The sequence below is a fragment of the Artemia franciscana genome, chromosome 15 (assembly GCF_032884065.1).
Source record: "Artemia franciscana chromosome 15, ASM3288406v1, whole genome shotgun sequence".
In the NCBI taxonomy this organism is placed as follows: domain Eukaryota; kingdom Metazoa; phylum Arthropoda; class Branchiopoda; order Anostraca; family Artemiidae; genus Artemia; species Artemia franciscana.
The window spans coordinates 19,852,905-19,877,088 of record NC_088877.1 but is presented as its reverse complement, the minus strand read 5'-3'; the positions used below and the strand labels follow the sequence as shown (position 1 = coordinate 19,877,088).

General features: G+C 34.3%; 1 protein-coding gene across 3 annotated transcripts in view; it reads right to left on the bottom strand.

Annotated features, from left to right (window-relative positions):
• Positions 1–3,237: 3,237 nt before the first annotated feature.
• The window catches only part of LOC136036150 (uncharacterized), a 152,815-nt gene continuing 131,868 nt past the window's right edge, over positions 3,238–24,184 (bottom strand). For all 3 annotated transcript variants that reach the window (XM_065718191.1, XM_065718193.1, XM_065718192.1), the window contains exons 8-9: positions 11,584–12,353; positions 3,238–5,439 (exon numbers count right to left, since the gene is read on the bottom strand). In XM_065718191.1, coding sequence (XP_065574263.1) covers positions 5,198–5,439; positions 11,584–12,353 — 1,012 coding nt within the window. In that variant the 3' untranslated portion in view covers positions 3,238–5,197. The remainder of the gene's footprint in view (positions 5,440–11,583; positions 12,354–24,184) is intronic.

The window sequence follows — 24,184 nt, the reverse complement described above, 5'->3', positions numbered from 1 at the left end:
TTACTTAAAAATATATCGACCCTTTATGTAAACCCGGATACATATGAACTGTAATGTAATATTATCGACTGTCATAGTGTAAAATATAAACAGCTACTACAGTTTTGCGGAAAAATGCAGTTTTAAATGAAAAAATTGATTCTGCTGAAATTTCTTTTTAAAATACAAAATGTTTCTTAATCTTATCAATTTCCTTTAAAATGAGCCATTAAACAGCACTACGATGTTCCAGTGCCAAGCTATTCGAGGAAACGAAGAAAAAATGGAAAAAAGATGCCGTTTATGCAGAATATTATGCCAAGGGACGGTTTGTTTTCTGGTTAGGGTTTTGGACAAGGTGGCTCTAATAGTGTACTTTTTGTTTTGATCTAACTCTATTTTTAGGAGTTTTGGGCTATTACATTTCTTAACATTGGAGGTGATCGCCTCTTATTAAGTTGCTAGCTACCGCTGCATCCCAGATTTTTGAGAGCAAATTTGCCGTCAAGACCTTGTCTAGATATACGCCTGATCACAAACAGGAAAAGACAATGGCTTTTTCTTCTTTCGAACAGTAAGAAACGAACCTCAAAGATTCAGGTAGCGCACTAAGTCCAATGTATGAAACGGTTTGTTCTTCTAATGATCGTCTCTTAATATCATTCTTTAACATAACCATTACTAATCAGATATTTTAATGTACGCTATATGGTGTATCTATATAGATATTGATGACACTTATCCAGTTGGCACGGGTTAGATTCCCTGTATGGAAAATTTTTACTTATGATGATTTCTAAAGGAAGATAATTTAAAGTAATTTGTGTTATACTATCTTATCTAAAGATAAGTATGTGTTGCATCAATGTTTGGTGCATCAAAAATGTGTGGTTCCAGGAGACAGTTATAACTTTGAACTGACAGACGAAATAAAATTTCAAGTAGTTACAACTTGACAAAAAAAAAAAATAATTCTAAAATTTCTGGGTATTTTTCTGGTTTGAATTAAAAAATTAAAATTATTGCTCGGATATCATAAATGTTTTTGCAGTTTGCAGATAAATAAAATTATTTTATTTGAAATTTCCAGGTATTATTCTAGTTTCAGTTGACGAATCAGATTTTTTGTTAGTACCCCCCAAAAATTACTGTAATTTACACAACTATATCTACATACTTTTATATAATGGTTAAAATCATATTTTAATTTTCGTGTACAGGAAGATAATAATATTTTCTACTACAGAATTATAGAAAAATGCAGTTTTTCGAAAAAATTGATTTTGTTTTGAAGATTATTTATCTTAATTATAAAAGGTTTTAAATACATCAGTGTCCGTTCAAATGAGCAAAAACAGCTCTCTATGATTTTCCAGTGCCCTGCCAGCTGCACTGGAAAACAAAAACGGAAAGAAAAAACAAACCTGCCATCGATGCGGAAAATCGTGGTTGCAGCCACTTTTATTGATTTTCAAACCAATATATTTTCCTTGCTTTTCAAGCCAAGATACATTTAGTTTCCTATATAGGGTACTTCGTTTTTTGTTCTGATTTTAGTTTTAGGAGTTATGGGCTATTTATTTTGTACTATGGACGTGATCATCTCTTACTAGGTTGCTAGCTACCGCTACAACCCATATTTTGATATCAGTCATCAAGGACCGATTCCTAATTAAATTACATCAATCTGCCCTTTAATACCCAAGCATATTACGCTTTGGCTTTAGACACTGAGCTGGATGAAAACTAGATTTTTCTTATTCTCTCTAGAAAAAACCCTTTCATAGAAGATGGAATTTCATAAAAAGAATATTTTTCGACTCCAGTCACTATTGGTAAGTGTCGCTCCTTTACATACAGGTCGCTACTACAAACTTTCCGACAAGCATAAATTAAAGTACGTGTTGTCTGTTAAAGGTGACCACATTACAGAGGTGGTGAGGCTCTATTTAGATCTGAAGGATTTGAGATCATCATACTGTGTGGTAACCAGGTGTGTTTGTATGTAACTAATACGTATTTTTTACCTTATCTAGTTTCTGGTGTCTTAAATATACTCTCTTGTTGGCCTTTTTTATGCTTTTCAAGCCAATAGATTTCCCTTGTTATTCAAGCCAAGGGACGGTAAATTTCCTGAATAGGGCTTTAGTTCCGACAAGGCGGTTCTAATAGCACACTTCTTGTTTTGACCTGGCACTATTTTTAGGAGTTATGGTCTATTGTATTTCTTAGTATTGAACATGATCGTCTACTATTAGGTTGCAACCGACTGCTGCAACCCGGATTATAAAAGCGCGTAGCAGCGGTAGCTGCAATCTAGTAAAAGACGAACACGGCCCAGAATAGCCAAAAATAGGCCGAATCCCCTCTAAAATCGTTGTTCCAGAAGTAGCTTCAATCTAGTTAACCTAGTTTTTTGTTATTTTTCTTATTTTTATATAATTATATAGTAATTATTGTTCATGATTCTGATGATGTGCGTGTAACTTGACCCTGTTAAACTTATGCTAATCAACTCAACTCCCATTCTATACAACCCCATGCAACTCCTCCTTTTTGTAGCTTCATATCCATTCAATTTACCCCACCCCACCTTCCCGATTGTGTGAGTTGCAGGTTACACGTTAGGTTACGTGTATTTGAACAGGGGTTGGATTCAGCGGGGGTCGAGTTGCATAGGGGTTGAGCTCAAGAGCACTTCTAGGATTTTTGTTCGGCATAGGGGGGGGGGGTACAATAAATTTTTTTTTAATGCATTACAAAATTTGTTTATATGCATTTCTGTTGCGTTTTTAAGAGTCAGATTACTTGTATCTCAGTTACACTAAGACATTATATTCCAAATAAAGTTGAATGCAAGAATAAGTAAAAGCAAGTTCATAGTTATATTTCAAATGTTCAAAGGCTACTAACCCGGCAAGACAAATAGACTTTATCATAAGGTTTCTATCGACCTCAATATACCAGGACCGTTACCGTTATGGACCTTCTTGTCCCAATCTTTCAGGGAGGTTTTAGACCTCTTATCCAACCAACCGTCTTTGGATACGGCCTTGATTGAGCTAGATTAGGATTGAATTGCACGGGGATTGATTTAAACGGGAGGTCAGTTATATTAAAACCGATCCTGATAGCTGTTTGTTCTGACTGCATCCCGTTGTTTAGTTCACATTCGTGTTTGTTTATGTTATGTTGCTTTTTTTCCTTTGTTACTTGCTCTTGACCTCCTTTATCTCCTGGTTAAAAGAACTAGATTACTACAGAACGAGTCGTTTTATTAAAATAAATGTTAATTTTCACACATTAATGTTTTATATAGTGAAAGAAATCAAAAATAGCACTTAACAGAATGTCAAATTCGACTTAAGAGAAGAGAAGCAGAGTAGAAGACTTACAAAACTAGAAAAGATTACTGGCAGTATTTTAGACACGCCACCAAATTGGAAATTGCACCACCCAACTTAGTAACGAAGACTAGATATAATCTCCTTTAAATTTCGAACTAAAATAGAATTAAAGAAAAATTGAACAGTTTTATGGCACTTAGAAGAATCCTTGGACATATAAAATCTTAAGAAACTGATTTACCCTGTATTTTGGCAGTAGATGTTATGCAGAGGAGTTTCGATTTTATTTTTATATTTTTCACATGTCCTTACAATCTAAACATTTGATTACCTAATCTAAACAGTAAACTGCATCTCAATTACTCTAAGAAATTATATTCCATATAAAGTTGAATGTAAGAGTAAGTAAAAGCAAGTAAGTTCATAGTTATATTTCAAATGTTCGAAGGCTACTTACCCGGTAAGGCAAATAGACTTCATCAGACGGTTTCTATCCACCCCAATATACGGGGACCGTCACCTTTATGAACCTTCTTGTCCTTAAATTGTCACAAGGCACGATTTTGCATATCACTGTTATGAGCTTGGTTGTGGTACTGAAGTAGCCTCATTACAGTTTTGCTGATATCAGCGGCCTAGTGGTTTGATGAAATAAATCAACTGCTGCCAGGACTTGTGTGATCAATCTTACTGCATCAATTTGACTACAAACTGACTTGCCTGGAGTTTTACGAATAGATAAAAGGGAAAAAAGAATGGCTGAAAAAGGTGAAATCTTCTATAAAACACTAGTTGTATTATGATTGCTTATATTTGTAGAAACATGATCCTTGCAGTTGCTTGGGGAACAATATGATCAACTTTAAGTAATTCACAAATTATTCTCATTCCAGTATAACCGAAATGAATTATCATTTTATTATCCTAGAATGGTGTAAAACTAGGGATTGATCTCGAAAGTAATTCCCTGGAGATTGGAAATGGATTCATTCACTGTAAAGGATTCAGTAAGTTCACCATAAGAATGACATAAAAGAACCAAACTGGAAAATGAAAACAATGCTTAAGACGTGTTGGGCGTTATTACCAATACATAAGCAATGTGAAGAATATCCAAGTTCTATTTTTCACAATGACTATGCACTTTAATCAATTCTCAAATCAATCAATTTGCCTATAACATATGACACGTTCCGATATTATTATCTATGGTAAGCAGGCTATATATTACATTTAAAAGTAATTAGTCTGAAAATTGAACATAAATCAGTGCCATTTTTATCCTTTCTACCGAAGAATATACATATACACACACATAAATAACGTTTTCAAATGTATAGCCTGAGCATCGAAAATACATTCCAGTAGATTACATTTTGGCTACCCTACAAACTGATTACAGATTGTCCCTGCAAAGCATCTTTCTCAGTATCTGATACTTTTTTTCGAAATTCGATCAAAACATGAGAGGGAATACCCTTGTGAATCCACTGGTCACATTCACGAATGTGTTTCTACTTCAATGTAGGTAGGAACGAGTGGCCATAAATGAAACAACAAATGTTTGTGTGTTGCTTGCTCCCAAGACTACTAGATACACAATTTTAAACATTACACCCACATTCGCAAGGTATGACGTTTTTGGCAGAATATACTTTACTTTTGTATTGCATATTATGACAGATTAAGAGAATGATTTCATGCCTAAAAAAAATTTGGCGAATTTTGCAGGACCTTAAATTTCACTGTTATAAAAAATTGGACATACAAATATTCCGGGGAAAAGTTTTGCAAGCCTTCAGAGGGGTTTGTGAATACATCCGAGGATGAAATTCATATCTGTTGTTTGAAATAGCTTATTTAAAAAGGTACTAACAGTAAAGTCTTTTGTCACCACACGTACAACAAAACTTTGCACTAAGAATTGGATAAGGTGTGCCACAGGAGTGGCAGAACTTCGATGGACTTCTTCCTTCAACTTCTTCGTTAGATTTTTCAAATGTATGTTTTGAAATAAGCCCTAGTTCGCTAATCCCTGATAATATTTGCTTCAGATCGGCTTCCAGGGCAGCAACACGCTGCCTGGAATCTTCATCAAGATGTACTCCTTCAACTAGAAAAAAAAAAGAAGAATCATAGGTAACAGAAGCAAAGCTAAGGGTCTGAATATATTCCATATATATATATTTATGTAAACCAAACAGCTTTTGGACCTGTAGGAAATTTAATTCTGAAAATGTAGATTTTTTCGCAAGTCCTCATTTCTCGCTAGATGGACACCCAATTGGACTAGACTATCGCCACCGAAAAAATCACTTTTTTTCCTTTAACTGACGCAAAAAGAACCGTTTGAACAGATTTCAAACATACAGTCAAATTTTTTATTTTGCCAGCGGTTCTAGCGTAATGCCAGTTTTTAATTGGAGTAATTTATATTGTTCAAAAAATAGTTTTTAGTGGCTGGGGAAAAATTTTCCTATGCACCTTTTACTCTGAAATCAAGAATACAATAAGAAATTTCTTAGCAATCACGATTTTTATGTTTAAGACAAAGACATTTTCTTAATATAGCACAAAAATAGTACATGAGAAAAGAAACTGGTTAAATGTTCAAATTCTGCGTGAACAGCGACATTTCAAAAGCTGTTAGAATGTGTTATTATAAGTAGTCATTTTGGTTGTGTTTTTTCGCAGGACTTTTGGTATTTCCAACAGAAATCTTAGAAAAATTGTTGCACGAAAATATTTAGAACACAATAAATCCTTATTGCATTCTTTATTTCAGTTTAAAAAGCTGCTTTATGTATCCTTCCTAAGCAACTATAAACATTAAAAGATTTAAAGTACCATCCCCCCGAAAAATTGGGGGATGTAGAGAAGCAGTATATTTCCGGTCCTCCACCGACGTGTGTAATTTCCCTAATTTGGCGTATAACTTCGCCGTTCGAAGGCAAAAACTATATATAAGAAAAATCACTTTCCGACTTAGATATACCACTGAATTCCACTCAAAGAGACAAACCGAATGCTGTGTGCAAGAATGCCCTAGTACAATCCCCTGCAAAGATATTTCTGGTGAAAACACGCATCCGCCGTAGACTTGGTCTTGCCTGTGGACTCTTGCGCGCTGCGTCACAGCTCTATGTAATATATATATATATATACATATATATCCTTCTGTTTACCTAAGATTTTGTCCGCCCTTGTTTTTAAAAAGAATAAAAATATTACAACTTTCACTCTGACATCTGATACAGAAAAGGAAGACTGCGCGAAACACAAATCTCTGAGGGACGAGAAATTCCAAGAGACAAAATTAAAACAGAGACAAAGATACAGTACGGATTTGCAAAAGGTGATTTCGTTGCTAATCATGTATAGTAAAAAAGAAGTCTTTTTCTTGTTGCACCTTGTCTTGACGCACCTGATATTGGTAGCTCGTATCACAAGGTTGTCAGGATGGAATGTGATTTTGTTCTCTGCCGATAAATGTTGTGTGCAGAATAAAAACGTGGCCCTTTACAGTGAGTTCATGATACATGTGAAGGTGGTGCCTGAATTTGGGAGGTGGGCCTGATAGCACTGTCAGTAAAATCTAGTGAAGGGTCACATCAATATGGCTACGAAATGCGCTTTGAATTGAAAACAAAATATAAGAGGAAGCATAACAAAACCGCAAGAATTTGCTTAGACGATATTCGACAGTGGCATTCTATTAGATCTCTATCCCTGGTGATGAAAAAAGTTGGAGTCACAATCGAAAAATTCTCTCAAGTGAGATTTGACCGCAGTGAACCATCCTAGTTGTTCAACACATCACCAGATAGCGAAGAGAAGTCTTTAGATTTTGTGCTGAAAACATGTAAAAAGGTGATTAAAGAGGGCAAGTATCCCCTGGCTGAAAGGATAAACCGAGTGCGGGGTGAAGCCTAAGACAGAAGGTGCAATATTGGCAAAGCCTAAACCTTTTATGCCAGGAAATCGCAGGATTTTTCGGAATCTGGTACCCATTCCGTTGACTTACTGAAGAGTGTGGGGTACTGACTTCTAATTATTCTTTTTTTTTGTGTTCTGAGATTATTTTTCTCTTATCTTCTAAATACATAATTGAATCTCAGTATCTTGTCTGAATGGTAAAAATGCGTATTTGCGATTCTACGTAGTTTTATCCGAGAGGGTTTATACAAGAACAAGAGGCACACAAGTAGCAAAACTCGTGCATGACATTTAGCAGCGTCAGCAGACTTTCGAACTTATTTCAATTGCATGACTGGAAAGAATACTGTCTAAAACTAATCCTAAAAACTTTTCCAATAAATCCTGTGCTGCAAAGTGGGTGGGAAAAGTGGCACAAAACCTGAAAAACTTTGAAGACGGTCAAAATAATGAAAAGTGTATACGCGTTTTAACATTCGGACGGCCGAACTGTCCTCCGCTATTCCCGGAAAAGAGGATAATATCTGCGGAAACCGCAGCATATAATAATTTTACAAGTATGCAGGTTCTGCAGCAGTAGTAAAATGGAGGGTCTATAAAACAGCAAAAGAATATGCGTTGTAAAAAAAAAGAAGAAAGAATAAAAGATCCAAAAATCTAACCTTAAGGTTAGCTGGTAAAAAGTAGATATAAGACATAAGCATTAGAAGCAGTAAGAAAAATCACTATAAGTAGCAAAAAATAAAATAACAACAAATTTAAGCAAAGACAGAATTCTCTTTTGAACTCATTTTTGGCGATGAAAAATTGAGATTATAGGTTGATTCTTATTTCCTATCTCAGCGCATACGAATCAAAACTCCATTATCTTCCTTGTCAGTTTAAGATTTTTTTCTTTTGTTGCAAGAGATTAATTTGTTATTTCGCTCCGTGTCTTTGGTATGCAGACATTAGATGTTCTTGATTTTTCTTAAACCTGGGGTGCGGACAATTACCGTTTATGGTAACTATTTTCAGCATTATTTACGTTTCAAAACACCTGATAATAAAGAAAATGTTTTCATCTCTTTATGTGAAAGAGCTTAACCATATAAAGCATGAGTGCTGATAGAAAATTTCCTGGGGGGGAGGGCAAGGTCTACCAGAAGCTTCAATTTTACCAAGATCTAAATGGGGACATAACATGTAAGTAAATCTAATTAGATAAAATAACAACACTTTCATTCCCTAAAAATTCAACCGTAAGCGACCTGTTGATTCCCAGTGAGAGCTACAGCTTCAAAGGGAAACTACACCTTCTTGAACTGTCTGGTGCAATTATTTTTTAGTGCTTTTTTCCGATTTTCATATTCTTTTCTCTTTTTTTAGTTTTGCGCACGCTAATGCCAAAAACAGCGTAACTGTATACGGAGGGTTTTCCACTAGAATTTTCAACATATAACTATTTCATTTTAACCATTTTAACCATTCCCTTTAACCATTTCTAACAATCGGATTTCACTTACAGGATGCTTGGTTCTTTATGACTTTTTTGCACAATCAGCTATAGCGGGAGCTTTTTTGTCGATTAGTGAACCAAACCATTCACTAAGCCAACCATTGGAAACCGGCTTGTGTCCATTTTGTTTTTTTAGTAGCGCAAACCGCTATTATAAGACAAACATACAAAAAACAAATAAAAAATTGGAATCTATAAAGGTTGGGGGTATTTCTGATGAGCTCTCATTATCAATATACGGTTGTTTGCTCGTTTATTTGAGGTTTATTTGTTTTTCTCTTGTAGTTCATAATCTATTAAACGGAATATTCTCTTGCAAATAGCGTTATAATATTTTGTCTTGTTAGATATCTGTACTTATTAATAGCAACATGGCCTGCACTCGACAATTCTTCTGGTATTAAGTTGAGTATTTGTTTGTCATTCCTTGATAATGTCCAATCATCTAAAGGTATGACTTCATTCAAACACATAGAATAGAATTTATGTGCGCTAAAAGCCCATAGGCCATGGCAAAAACATAAACCCAGAACAATTACAAAGAAACTGCACAAATCTTAACATAATCCTACAGAAATCTACTTCTATGATTCATCGCGAGACGAAGGAATCGTGCTAAACTTTTGACTCTTTCTCTTAACTCGACTTTTTAAAACAGTAAAAAACTTTAGCGTAAAGAGCGGGGCGTTGATGAGGAAGCAGCCCTTTTCTTATACGAAGTAATTTCTATTCGTTTTAAGGTTTAATGTCGCTCCTTACTTTCCCTTAAAAAAACTTGTTTTTTTATTTAATTTCTAAGCGTTTTTGAATCAATGCATGTTTTGATTTTGGCTCTCCAAATCACGGTCTGCTCTCCGCAGATGAATAATTAAAACGAAATTTGCATTTTTTTTTTGGGGGGGGGGCTAAATGGATTTCTCATAGTTTTGATCGAATGATTTTGAGAAAAAAAAGAGCGGGGGAGGAGGCCTAGTTGCCCTCCGATTTTTTGGTTACTTAAAAAGGCAACTAGAACTTTTAATTTTTTACGAATGTTTTTATTAGTAAAAGATATACGTAACTTACAAATTAGCCTACGTAACGAACTTTTGCATTCTCATGTTTTTATTACTTATATGAAGGGGTTCACCCCCTCGCTTTTTACACTAAAGCTTAAATTTTGTCCCAATTTCTTAAGAATGACCCCTGAATCACAAAAGCCGTAGAATAAATAGTTGAAATTACTAAAAATACTTTAGCGTAAAGAGCGAGGTACTAGGAGGAGGTGAGGCCATCATATGTGTAATAATTTCTGTTCTTTTTAAGTTTTAATGCTTCTCCTCACTTTCAGTTGAAAAAACTTTTCATATTTATTTTTTCATTGTTTTTTTTTTAAATAGTGCTAGAAAATCCTGCACTCCCTTCATGAAAATTTTCTTCCCCTATGACAAATTCCTCCAAGGAAAGTTCCCCCAATATATCTCCCTCTTATCAACCCTCTCCAACCTAAAAATCCCCCTGAAAACGTCTGTACACTTCCAAATAACCATCACTATATGTAAGCACTGGTCAAAGTTTGTAACTTGTGGCCCCTCCCACGGGGACTTTGAGGGAGTAAGTCGTCCCCAAAGAAATAGTTATAAGGTTTCTTGACTACGCTGAATAAAATGGCTATCTCAGAATTTTGATTTCGTGACTTTGGAAAAATAATTAGCGTGGGAGGGGGCCTAGGTGCCCTCCAATTTTTTTGGTCACTTAAAAAGGGCACTAGAACTTTTCATTTCCGTTAGAATGAGCCCTCTCGCAAGATTATAGGACCACTGGGTCGATACCATCACCCCTGGAAAAAAAAAACAAAAAACAAACAAATAAACACGCATCCGTGATCTGCCTTCTGGCAAAAAATACAAAATTCCACATTTTTGTAGATAGGAGCTTGAAACTTCTGTAATAGGGTTCTCTGATACGCTGAATGTCATGGTGTGATGTTCGTTAAGATTCTGTGACTTTTGGGGGTTGTTTTCCCCTATTTTCTAAAATAAGGCAAATTTTCTCAGGCTCGTAACTTTGATGGGTAAGACTAAACTTGATTAAACTTATATATTTAAAATCAGCATTAAAATACGATTCTTTTGATGTAGCTATTGGTATTGGTAAAACTCATTTTTAGAGTTTTGGTTACTATTGAGCCGGGTCGCTCCTTACTATAGTTCGTTCCCACGAACTGTTTGATCGGCAACCAAAACAATATCATCTGTGAGCAACATCATGAAAATGAATACAGTATCTAAATTCACCATCGGCACCTCCTTCTTTTCCATAAACGCCACTACAGAATTTATAAACAGGGCGAATAATTTAGGAGACAGTGTGCAACACCGTTTAACACCTTTATATCCTCTAACTACCCATTTTTGTAGAAGTACCAACAAAAAAAACCGGTCATTCTTTTTCAGATTCTTCTTCTGGTTATAAAAGTTGTCTCGTTCTGTTTATAGATGTGCCCATTTGCATTTTTGCCTGATTCTCTTGTCCTCACAATCATGTTTTAACACGGTACTCTCTGTGTTCACAACCTCTTTATTCTCTGTGTGGTTATGTTATTCTTAGTTTTTATTTTTCTTATGTAATGTAAGATAAAAGAACTCTTATAAGATATCATATCTTCCTCGCCAGGCTATTCTTCTTTTCTCAAATAGTTAGTCGGGGCTAGGAATTTAAGTAAAAGAAAAATTAATAAAAAAGAAAAAATTTATACAGGGGAACCAAACCAAAGAAAGTTCTGAAAATTTTTATGTTTATTTATTATTACTGTTATTTTGAACTTCTTAAAGTGTCGCTTACCTAAATTATTCAAACCTTCATTATCCAATTTAGAGCGAGCTTTTTGCCCAGGTTGAGTCTCCAAGGTAAGTGTTTCTTTTCTTGAAGTCTTTGCCATTAAAGACTTTCTCGGAGGTGGATTAGGCGGCGTTTCTTGCTTAAAAATTGCAGCAGTACGAGGATATACAGGTTTAGGGGTCACCGGGGTCTTCTCCGAACTATCAACTTTACGAACTCCATTCGTAAAAGAGGAGGGGCTTTCGGCAAGTACCACACGTTCTTTAGAAGCTTGGGATGATCGACTTCTTACAACAGGTTGTCTATAGCCAACTTGTATTTCTGAATCTTGGACCCCTGAATTGCTTCGTGAATAAATAGGCCGTGGAATCGATGTTGACCGTTTCATGGATGCTTCTGAGTCGGTACTGTCTTTACGACTCAACAATCTGTCCTCAATTTTAAAAGAGGAAGTATAATTAGAGCGAGGAGATTTCTGTTGTAGAGTAAGGCCTTTACTTGAAGGTGTTCTTGAAATTCTACCAGGTACTTCCGCTCTTTCTGGTAAAACAGAAAAGGAATTTGTCTGAACGATCGTTGCTACAACTGGTTGCTCATCTTCTTTTACCTCTGTAGTAGTTCGAACATCTTTGCTAGTGTCTTTCTGATCTACCTTGTTTGAATCACCGTCAGCCTGAGACTTTGCTCCAAATTTGTAGTTTGCAACAGAATCAAGTAGCTCTTCCATTTGCTTTTGTGCAGATAAATAAGGGTCGTAGGCATTTTTCATTGACCTAAAAGACAAAAACATTATTTTAGGTATTTAGCCAATTTCATTCCAGACCAAATTTCATTCCAAAAAGTCTCTTTTACCACATGTAAGATAATGTGAGCTGCATCAACTTGGTAAAGAGAGCGAACATTTGAAGATTAATGGTACAATCTTCATTTCGAACACAGACAAAGGTTCCTTAGAAGGCTTAAGTACTGAAATACTTTCTGAAAGGGAATACCATGTTTCTTTTTAAAATATTAGAGCAATACAACTAGTTTTGCCACATCTGTGGTGGTAACTTAATTAAAAGATTTTGGCACCTTGTGACCCCGTAGCGGAAAGACCCGTACCTAAAAGTTTTGGAACTACGTTTCAAATCTGCCAGTCACTATCTTTACCGTAGAAGATTAGAGACCTTTGAGATAAATAGCCTAGATACTGACATCTCTTAAAGTATTATGTAAAACCCCACGTGTACGCCGTCATTATGTAACATCTCACTTGTGTGTCCTCCTCAGTTACAAGCGGGGGCTCTCCATGGGGCCCCAGAAAGAGAAACAAGTCACATGTGAATGCGTCATCCTTAACATCAGTAAACATTCCCTATTAATTAAGAACTAAAGAAATCTTGAAAGGTCTTGAAGAAAAATGTCCTGAAGAAAACGTCTTATAAAATTCCTTGGAATATCTTGTAAAACATCTTGAAGGAAAATGTCTTAATGAAACTCACCCCGTTTGAAAAACGGACTCTAACATTCCCTATTAAGTAATATCCAAAGAAATTCTGATTTAGTGGGGACCTGAAGGTTTCTCCCTACAACCTTAGATTTTTTCAAACACTCTCTATCATGTAACAAGCAAGCATAACATGCAAAAGTAAACATTGCCTATGACGTAATAGGCATCTGCTAGCTGTCATGGAATGGTGAGACGGGGATGACCTTAAAAGCTGGGGCTGTCATGGAATGGAGGGATATGGCTGTCATGGAAGGTATTATGGCTATATTACTAAAATTGCACATTTTTTGTGGGCATGTTTTAGAGGGAAGCCTACATTTCTAGCCATGTTTAAATAAGAACTCGTATTGACTTCTTTGGTGTCATCAAATAAGTTATACAAGGATCTTTTTGTAAGGCTTATTACATATATTTACAAAACCTAAAAATTGACAACAATTGATTTAAAAAAAGGGATATTTTTCTGATGGAAGCAAACAGCAAAGATTCAAAAAGAACAAAAATAATTGCTTCACAGTTTATGCAATATTATATATACGAAAACAGTACATACAAACTGACTCGTGATGCTTCCCTATGTTTATAAAATTCTGGAAAACTAATTCTTTGCTAAAAACTGAGCTTGGTTGAGTTTTTTAGAGAATTTAAACTTTTATGTTAAAACTTATTGGTATCATGGCCGGTGAAAGACTGTTGATAACTTTATAAATTAGTGTTTTATTTTCTTCTTGGGTACTTAAGGACCTTTCAACTCCTAAACTTGTGGTTTTCAACAGATTTGTGTTTCCATTATAAAGCTGGTTCTAGAGGTGGTTCTAGCTGTGTTGTATAAACTACAAAGCAGCAATTTTGTTCATTTGAATTTTCAACTCCGATATTTAATTCCATCAGAAGAAGGGTTCTTTAAATAATACCTCCCATAGGACTATAGTTTAATCATTTGTCCAAGGAATGGTTTTAATTTTTTCTTCGTTAAGAAAAAGATTTTTGTTTTTCAGAGTTTTTGGTATTGATTGTTTTTTCAATTCTGTAATTAATCTTTTTTATACAATATTTAAAAAGATACTAAATTCAATTGGATGGAAACCAGAAAATATGGAAAAATCATTCCATGAGTAGGTAAATAGGTGGAGCCACCAGTTGAATGGAAAAAATAATGCCTTTACATAACAATAACCCTTCAAGCCACATATTAGAATAGAGCGAAGAAAAGCTGACACAGCCTTAGTAGCAAAATATGGAAAAAAACTACGGTGTGGGCATAAAAGAATAATCACATGACAATCATCAAGACTCAATCTATCGGAAATCGATTGTAAATGTAATTGGATGAACCCCAAATAAGGTTGAACAAAGGGTACTATATACTAAAATATATTCTCTGAATGTGAGAAGCAGTAAATCTAGCACTAGGAAGCGTCATTTAAGGAAATCCTATAATCATCAAATAACTGTATTTTCACGAAGTCAGAAACAAAATAAAAAAAAATTCGAAAAGTTTTTCTGTATTCGCCGGTAATCTGAATAAATATCGTTTTTAATGTCTTGTTGAAGCTTTAATAAGATTATCAATCTCCTTAGTACGGTTACTACATTGTTCATACAATTCAGATCCTGCATGCATTACTACTTAGAGATCCCTAAATACAAATATTTGACAGTTCCTTTCGTCCAAATGTCACATTCTTTACATCCTTGAATTGTCTTTCTTTTGAGAATGCGGCAACGCGTGAAGTGTAATTTAGCATTTTATATGTCTAACTACGTGGAAAGAGAAGCCAAATTAGAAGCAACAACAAAACAAAATGATTGTGTAGCCATGAAAAGAACAAGCTTAACCGTGGATCAAATAAAATATGTGCTAAACATAAAAAGTCTTGTGGTGCCGTAGTGAAAAACCTTACTGGATGTTTTTATTTGAAAGGTATTCCATGGACAAAGAAGTTCTGAGAAGCAATGGATTATCATAAGTTGTACCGAAACCAGTATCATCTTGACTACTTTCATCAAAACTCGTACCAAACATGCTACCAAAATCGCACGCAAATTTGACTTTACGTTTTAGCTGATTTGCGAAGTCGAAGTTTCTGAAATTAGTAATTTCAAGGTATTCAGTTTGATTGGAAGTCGAAGTTTCTGAAATTAGTAATTTCAAGGTATTCAGTTTGACTTGAAAGTCAAATTTTCTGAAACTAGTAATTTCAAGGTATTCACTTTGACTTGGATAACGATCCTTCTCTGTTTAGGTAGAATTGATGTAAGTGGAAATTGTAATTTTTTGTTTCCGTATATGAAAGGGGCTGTCCCAACCTTAACGCCTCGCTCTTTACGCTATGTTCGACTCTTTCTCCTAACTCTACTTTTTAAAATAATAAAAAAATACCACAGACTCAGAGAACAACTCAGGGACGGATAGCTATTGAAAAACGTATTTGTAAGTTGTTCTGAGTATTTATTTAATAACTTTACAAATTAAAAGCACACAGAAATTGAGAGAATCAAAGAAATGCCATGTTCAGCATTGCATAGAAGTTATGACAAAAATATTGTCAAAAAATCTAAAATAAATTGGGATCTATTTATGTAATTAGCCTTGTAGTTGATGACGATAAATTCACTATAAGGAGGTTTTAAATTTTAAAGTTTCCAACCCAAACGGCTAACTTTCATACCGATTTTGACCGACAGCCAAAATAGGTTGCCGACTCCCGATCTATAGTCTCACATCGTAGTTACTAGATTACCTATTGGCTGGCTGAATCTCAGCAACACTCTCGTTTCCATAAAATTAGCTACATTCATTCATCAGTTTTTCTAAATCATTTGCATCATAATATCATTTTGATTCAGGGAATAAACTGAAGAAAATAGCAACAATAAATTTTAGCTGAAGTTGGGATTTCTAACTGGTAAAAATGTTCGAAGCTTATTTTTCCGGTTCCAATCCACCACCAGCTCAAAATAGCTATTCTTCTGTTTTTTGTGACATCAAGTCTTTTTGACAAAAGAAGTTGGAAATTTTTTGGGAAGACCGTTGTCCCAAGATTCAGAACTTTAAGCTTCACGCCCCATAATGTAAGTAATTTTGAAGAACCCACTGCCTTTCCATGACGACAAATAAAAGTTTGAATAGTGATAAATCCTTTTATTAGACAGTGATAATAACATGCACAAAATAATTGGATATTTCGATTACATGTACAGTGACCGTCATCAGCAGAAATACCCTAATATCCAGTATATTTTGTGAATGTTATTATCACTGTCTAATAAAAGGAATTATCCTTATTCGAACTTTTATTTATCGTCTAAAGTCCCATAATTATATGACATGGTAATATAAACTAATTATTCGCCTTCCGCTAAAAACCAATCAAGAATATTTTGGTAATTTCCAAAAAGATTTAAGCAGAATTACTCCAGCTTTACTCATAACCTCAAGTGACCATAAGGGTTTTAGAGCCTGAAAAGTGTTTGGAGAGCAAAGTGGCGATTATGACTTTGACCGAGTAATACCTCGTTTCCTGGTGCGCGTCCATTATTCACGGTTATCAATTTCAAGTGCATTAGATATTGAATGTCATGGATAAAGTTTATTTGGATAATGATTTACCTGTAAATGTAAGAATACTATTGGTATATTACTAATAGACAATTATCGGTTTAGCTACTTAAGTAGGATACTATTGGTATATTACTAGATGCAGTTTATTACTATATCGGTTATTATTAATAAGCTTTGGACTGTTATTGTGAATTCAATTTTACGGACTTTATGAATTATTAATAATGGGGCGAAAAAACAATCAAGGCATGACGAGAATGAAGGTGGGAACTCAAAAAAAGAAATGTTTGACGTATCAGGTAGCAGTTCAGACTCAATTTCAAATATATCGTTGGCAACTTTAGCTGATAAACCGATGCTAAGATTTTAGCATCAAAACTATGATTGGGCTTGTAAGTGACAATGGAAAAAAAAAATTTGACTCACTTGAAAATAAACCTAAGTCTATGGATGAGCGAGTGGCAAAGTTAGAGAATATTCAAAGAGATTTTCAGCAATCGTTGTCAAATAATGATACCCGCCTGGGTTCTCTTGAAAAAGAAAAAGATGCATTAAAGAGCTACATAAAAGTCCTCACTGATCAGGTTATGAATCAGGGGACTAAAATTAATCTCACTGGCAACAGATTAGCTAGGCTTGAATTCGAAAAACTTGATAAAAATCCCATATTGTGGACTGTCCCAAGTGAAATGATATCTGCTACAAAAGATATCTTTGTGAGTGTTGTTTCTTCAGGTCTTGAATTTGCCGCGGTGCAAGATTTCAAAATCATTGAACGAAATCAAACAGTTCGTGGTAACGAACTGTAGGAAGGAGCGAACCGGCTCAGTATTAACCGAAACTCTAAAAACTGAATTTTGATACCAATAGTTACATCAAAAGAATCAAATTTTAATGCTGATTTTAAATATATAAGTTATATCAAGTTTGGTCTTACCCATCAAAAGTTACGAGCCTGAGAAAATTTGCCTTATTTTAGAAAATAGGGGGAAACACCCCCCTAAAACTCATAGAATCTAAACGAATTTCACTCGTTTAGATTCTTATGAACACTCGATTTATTTGATTAAATCGAGTTATGAAAACACGATTTATTTTGGGGTCATAGTGCGCGGTAGCGATGCTAGCTGCTGGAGACAGGAAACTGGCAGTCTGAATCTAAAAGTCGGAGCAATTGGACTGGAGAAAATTTTCTTCCCCCATGATAAATTCCTCCATGGGAAGATCCTCCCACGTAAGCCCTCTCCCCCGACCCAATCCCACCCCAACGCGAAAAAGTCCCCCTGAAAACGGCTCTACACTTCGCAATAGCCAGTACTATATGTAAACAATGGTCAAAGTTTGTGACTTGCAGCCCCTCCCCCGGGGACTCAGGGGGATTAAGTCATCCCCAAAGACATAGTTATTAGGTTTTTGATCCGGTGACTTTGGGAAAAAATGAGCGTTTGAGGGGGCCTAGGTGCCCTCCAATTTTTTGATCACTTAAAAAGGACATTAGAGCTTTTAATTTCCGTTCGAATGAGCCCTCTTGCAACATTCTACGATCACTGGGTCGATACGATCTCCCCTGAGAAAAAAACACAAAGAAACAAAACAAATAAACACGCATCCGTGATCAGTCTTCTGACAAAAAAAAAGTAAATTCCACATTTTGTAGATAGGAGCTTGAAACTTCTACAGTAGGGTTGTCGGGTACGCTGAATCTGATGGTGTAAAATACACCTATCAATTAACTAATTACTTCATGAACTAAGAAAAAGAAACTCAAACTAAACTTCGCCATTATTAACAGAACAATACTTTCCTTATGGTTTAGTCGCTTAGCGCCACAGCTTAGATACCAGTACAGTTATAAAAACTCAATGTATTTTTGCTGTATCTAAGCTGTGGCGCTAAGCTACTAAACCATAAGAAAAGTATTGTTCTGTTAATAATGGCGAAGCTTAGTTTGAGTTTCTTTTTCTTAGTTCATGAAGTAATTAGTCATTGATAGGTGTATTTTACCTCAGTGTTTATCCGTGTCAAAGATGGAGTCACCGTAAGAACGGGCTTGTAACTCTTAGTTATGGATAGTACATTTCAATCTCCTTCAGCACCTCAGAACTTAAAGGAATTAGAGATTAATAAAATAGATTTTGTGCGTAGATATAATGATGTTTCGAGTGGAGTTTTGCCCATTGGGTGCGGCATTCGCTTGCAGCTCAAAAATTCGAATTATGTTTTACCGTGTGATATTGGCCCTATTTGCCGCAAACTTGGTAATTTTTCAATATTTTTCATCTGAATTGCCAAGGCCTATATTCAAGTTATAGCTTTATGGAAGATTTAGTTAATATTTGTTTTTCAGGTGATAGCTTTAACTTAGACATGGCTTAATGATCACAATTCAGAGTTGCTTGGTCTAGAGGGATATGATTGAAAAAAAAGGGTAATTGCGTCAACATGGGGGCTTCGCTGCATGTATTAGATCAGATATTGAAGTGGCCATTCCGAGTGATTTAACTATCTATAGGGAGATGGTGTTTGAGTCACTCATGCTTCATCTTCGTTTAGGAGTTTATTCTTGCTATTTAATGGTTCTCAACCGGCCCCGGATTTCCTCATATAATGAATGTTTTGATCTTTTGGAGGAGCAGCTTGAGAAGTTGCCTGTGAATCTCCCGTGTTTTTTTGGTGGGTGATCTTAACGTTGACCTGATTGAAATAAATGCAAAGAGTAGCCGACTATTGAATCTTTTCCTATCATTTGGATTACATCCATCAATCAACATACCTACGAGGGTCACAGATACATCCACGACATGTATTGACAACATGTTCTCTGATGTTACCCTGATCCCCCCGTGTTGTTGTTAGTGACACTTCTGATCATTTTGGTGTGTTTTTTAGACATGCTATTCTCCTAGGAAATGGTTTTAGGTTAAAGAATAAGTTTCCTTCGCATTATGTAAATAAAACAATTTTCTTGTGTTATAGGCATGTTTTATCTCAAATGAATTGGAATAATGGACAAATATATTGTCAAACGGGGATAAATCCATTTATTTAGACAGTGAAAAGACAGGATCAAAACTCCACATATTTCGATCACATATATAGCGATCGTCATCAGTAGAATTACTAAAATAATATAATTGAAACTAGTATATTTATACATACAAAATAAATAACTTTTCGGGTCATTCACGAAATAATGAACTTCTGGATTATTCACTAGATTATTTTTAAAGAGAGTTCACTGAAAAAATTCATTCAAAGTCTTTATGTAAATTTCCTTCTTTAATCTTGCCCGAAAATAAAACAAATTTCCAATGAAGGTGGTAAAGCCTTCTGTGTCTTCTAATTGCAAATAAAATGTTAAGTTTATAGTTGTTCACTTGGTTGGTCTCATTCCCTCACATACACGACGTATTTTCGACGTAACACCTTAAGTTAGGTATTCCTTTCTTAGACCACACTGCCGTTCTATGACGAGCAAATAAATTTTCAAACGGGGATAAATCATTTTATCTAGACAGTGAAAAAACAGATACAAAAGTCCGGACATTTCGACTACACATACAGCGATCATCATCAGTAGCATTACTAAAATAATATATTTGAGGTTTTGCTTTACTTTTGGGCAAGATTAAAGAAGGAAAATTACACAGGTTAGGTCTGATCACCAAAATTATAACACTCGAAAAAGCAAGGCGTTGTCTGCTCCAATTATCATCCCTACAAGGTCTATGTTCCCCTTTATTTATCGAGGAATAAAATTATGGAATAGTAATGATAAGACAATTAATGACATAACAAAGGTTTGAAAAATTTAGAAATAAAGTTAAAGAGAAACTGTATTCTAACTACGAGTTTTAAGTTATTATTTGTCATTCTTATTTGTATTTTATTTATAAATTTATGGACTAGCAATAATTATGATAATCAATGATAAGAAAATGTATCCTATTAATAAGTTCTAAGCTATTATTTGTCATTTTTCTTCTTCTTCTCCTTTCGTTGTTGCGGTGTGTGAAGGAGTATAGTGGATTATTTAGATAGTTTTTTCCTTCTTTTTTTTTGTCGTTACGGTGACTCCAGTAGCAACTCTATGTCATTCTTATTTATATTTTATTCATAAATTTATGGACTAGCAATAATTATGATAATCAGTGATAAAAAAATGTATCCTATTAATAAGTTCTAAGCTATTATTTGTCATTTTTCTTCATCTTCTCCTTTCGTTGTTGCGGTGTGTGAAGGAGTATAGTGGATTATTTAGATAGTTTTTTCTTTTTTTTTTTGGTCATTACGGTGACTCCAGTAGCAACTCGATGTCATTCTTATTTATATTCTATTTATAAATTTATGGACTAGCAATAATTATGATAATCAATGATAAAAAATGTATCCTATTAATAAGTTCTAAGCTATTATTTGTCAGTTTTCTTCTTCTTCTCCTTTCGTTGTTGCGGTGTGTGAAGGAGTATAGTGGATTATTTAGATAGTTTTTTCCTTTTTTTTTGGTCGTTACGGTGACTCCAGTAGCAACTCTATGTCATTCTTATTTATATTTTATTTATAAATTTATGGACTAGCAATAATTATGATAATCAATGATCAAAAATGTATCCTATTAATAAGTTCTAAGCTATTATTTGTCATTTTTCTTCTTTTTCTTCTTTCTTTGTTGCGGTGTGTGAAGGAGTATAGTGGATTATTATATATATATATATATATATATATATATATATATATATATATATATATATATATATATATATATATATATATATATATATATATATATATATCTATATATATATATATATATATATATATATATATATATATATATCTATATATATATATATATATATATATATATAATCAGTATTTCTGGTATATTTAATTTGTGGTTATAGCTAGTACTAACATCTTCTCTTTTTTTCTTCTATTCCTCGCACGCCCCTAGGACACCTTGCCTTTCCAAGTTCATGGGTATGCTAGAAGATTTAATTGAATTACTTTGTTTTTCTTGTATTATATACATATGTGTGCATTTTGTTAATTTCTATTTTTATTAACAATAAACTTAACTAACTTAAGGGTCTATCGGTTAAGGTAGTCAGGTGTCTAGATACACCTGTTGTCCGCCTACCCTACAAAAATATGCTGTCTTTGGCTTCCCTCCCCCCTCTCCAGGAAAAGGAACACCGTTTTAAGTATTATTCTTCAATATTTTTAAGGTTCATTTTATTTATAGCTTTGAAAATCAGTAGGTTAGTACAAATTATATACAATTAGGTTAGTAAAAATGTTAGTACAAATTAAAAATCAAACTAAAACTAAGAAAAACTAAAAAAAAAACTAAAATCAGCTACTTTGGTCTCTAAAAGCTGAACCATTAAAAACTCAGCATTTAATCTCGCAGATTTGGCATCTGGAATGAATTGCTTGAGATAATCATTCAGAAATGCCAGTCATTAGCCGTTAATAGGAACTTAGTTAAATTTAAAGTAACGTGAGGTGACTTCTAATGAATAGAAAATTACAAAAAGAATTTCCTCATTACCAATTCTCTTGTTAACTTAATGATTTGACCTGGAGCAATCACATGGTCTTTCTAACTTTATCCACGCATGTGAAGTCTCCTCAAACCAGAATATCGAGAAAAATTACATTCCTACAAAATTTGACGTTGAGCTTATGCTTGGAAAGCAGTCTAATAGAATGGAATAACTAAAGCAAAGATATAAATATAAACCGAATATAAAACACAACATTATTCGATGCTAAAATGTCATCAATAAAAAACAAGAACAATCCTGTTGGTGTTATCAGGATTATCTTACCATTGTTGTTATACGAAGATTCTGCTGACTACAAAGACTTAGTTATGAGAATTGTTACAAAATCGAAATTTTTAAATTTATACAGCAAACGTTATTAAAACGAAATTCGGGATTCTAAAACTGAATTCAGTACCTTGAAAATGTTTCCAATTGAGTGTTTGAGTGCTTCTAAACTCAACACTCAATTTTTGGGGATATTATCTAGCAAAATTCGTATCAAGACATCTTTAGATAGTAAACATATGCGAAAGGGTAGTCTTGATTAAACAAGGAATGGAAACCTTTATTTATGGGTGAATTAATTTAGTTTCTATCTGGTCTGTATCCCGTATTTTTTCGGGGGGGGGGAACTATAAAAACGCATCAAAAATTTGCTTACATTCTTTTTAGTTCCGTTTTTACAAATTGGACAAAAATTTGGGAGGGTCCCTCATGGATACGGCCTTGGTTGCTTGTATTCTTCTTCTATTTGATCTACCTTATAGCCTATCAATTTAGAGCTGAAAAACAACGCTAGTTGGCAGATTTTTTTTTTTTTTTATTCTATTTTAGTATGTTATTACTCATTTTAGTCTTATTATAATATTTGATAAAGAAACTACCGCTTCAGCAGCATGCCGCTTACGAAACTTGAGCTTCATATTTAAGCAGATGATTCTCAAATTGATTCACTTATTACCAAAATATGTCTTCCATGAAGTATAAATAATCTAAGAACAATTACTTTTGGCGAATGCAGATGGCGTTATTTTTTGAAGTTTTGCTTCCGAATTCGTAACTTTTTTATAGTGTAATTTCTTTTTAATATAAATGATTGGAATTTAGCCTAGCAAGATTGAAACATTGTAAAAAAAAATTCAAGCAATCTGGTAGGATTCATTAGTACTTTGGCTACGCGATTGTTTTAAATTCAGCGGGGCTAGCTTAGAACATTTCCTGGAGATTTGTGGAAATTGAAGTTTTATTCTCCCCCAGAAACCTTAAACTTTCGAAAAAGATAGTTTTTTTCTTTAACGGAAAAACGGAGAGTACGACTACTATTGGAAAGGTTTTCCAAATTTGGACTAAAATTTTTGACATCAGATTTTGGTACCGTATATTATCCGTTTGTTTCATATTATTTTTAGATATAAGGCCTAAAGAAATAGACTGGTAAAAATTAGGTTCACACATAGGGACCCTTTAGGACCGCTTTTCCCCTCTCTCTTTGAAAATCTCAATATGTTTGGTATTTTTATCCTAATTTCTTATTTGCCCTTATAGCTCCCCCACATTTGACATTTTCTCCACTCTACATCCCAACGCCCCCGACGTGCCTGGTACTACCAATGACCTTAACATTTTCACAAGTGTATCTAGAAAAGTTTTAATTACATTAAATTATTTTGCAATACAAAACAACAATCTAGTCTAAAATATAATATTTTTACCATCCCTATTTGCCAAGCTTAACGCTTAAAACCCACTTCTATCGCAGAATTATACCAATAAAAATTTAAAATAGTTGCATGTCAATGAGGTAATAGAAAGCTAATTAATAGAAATTTTAGTATATTCTAGGGCTATATTCAGGATTTTGTTCAGGGAGTAGTTATTTTTATGGGTAGAGGGGGGGGGGGGGTACAAAAACGCAACAAAATGTGTTTTTATACATTTTCATTGCGTTTTTACGAGTCGAAACAATATCTCGGAAGGGTGGGGGATCAAACCCCA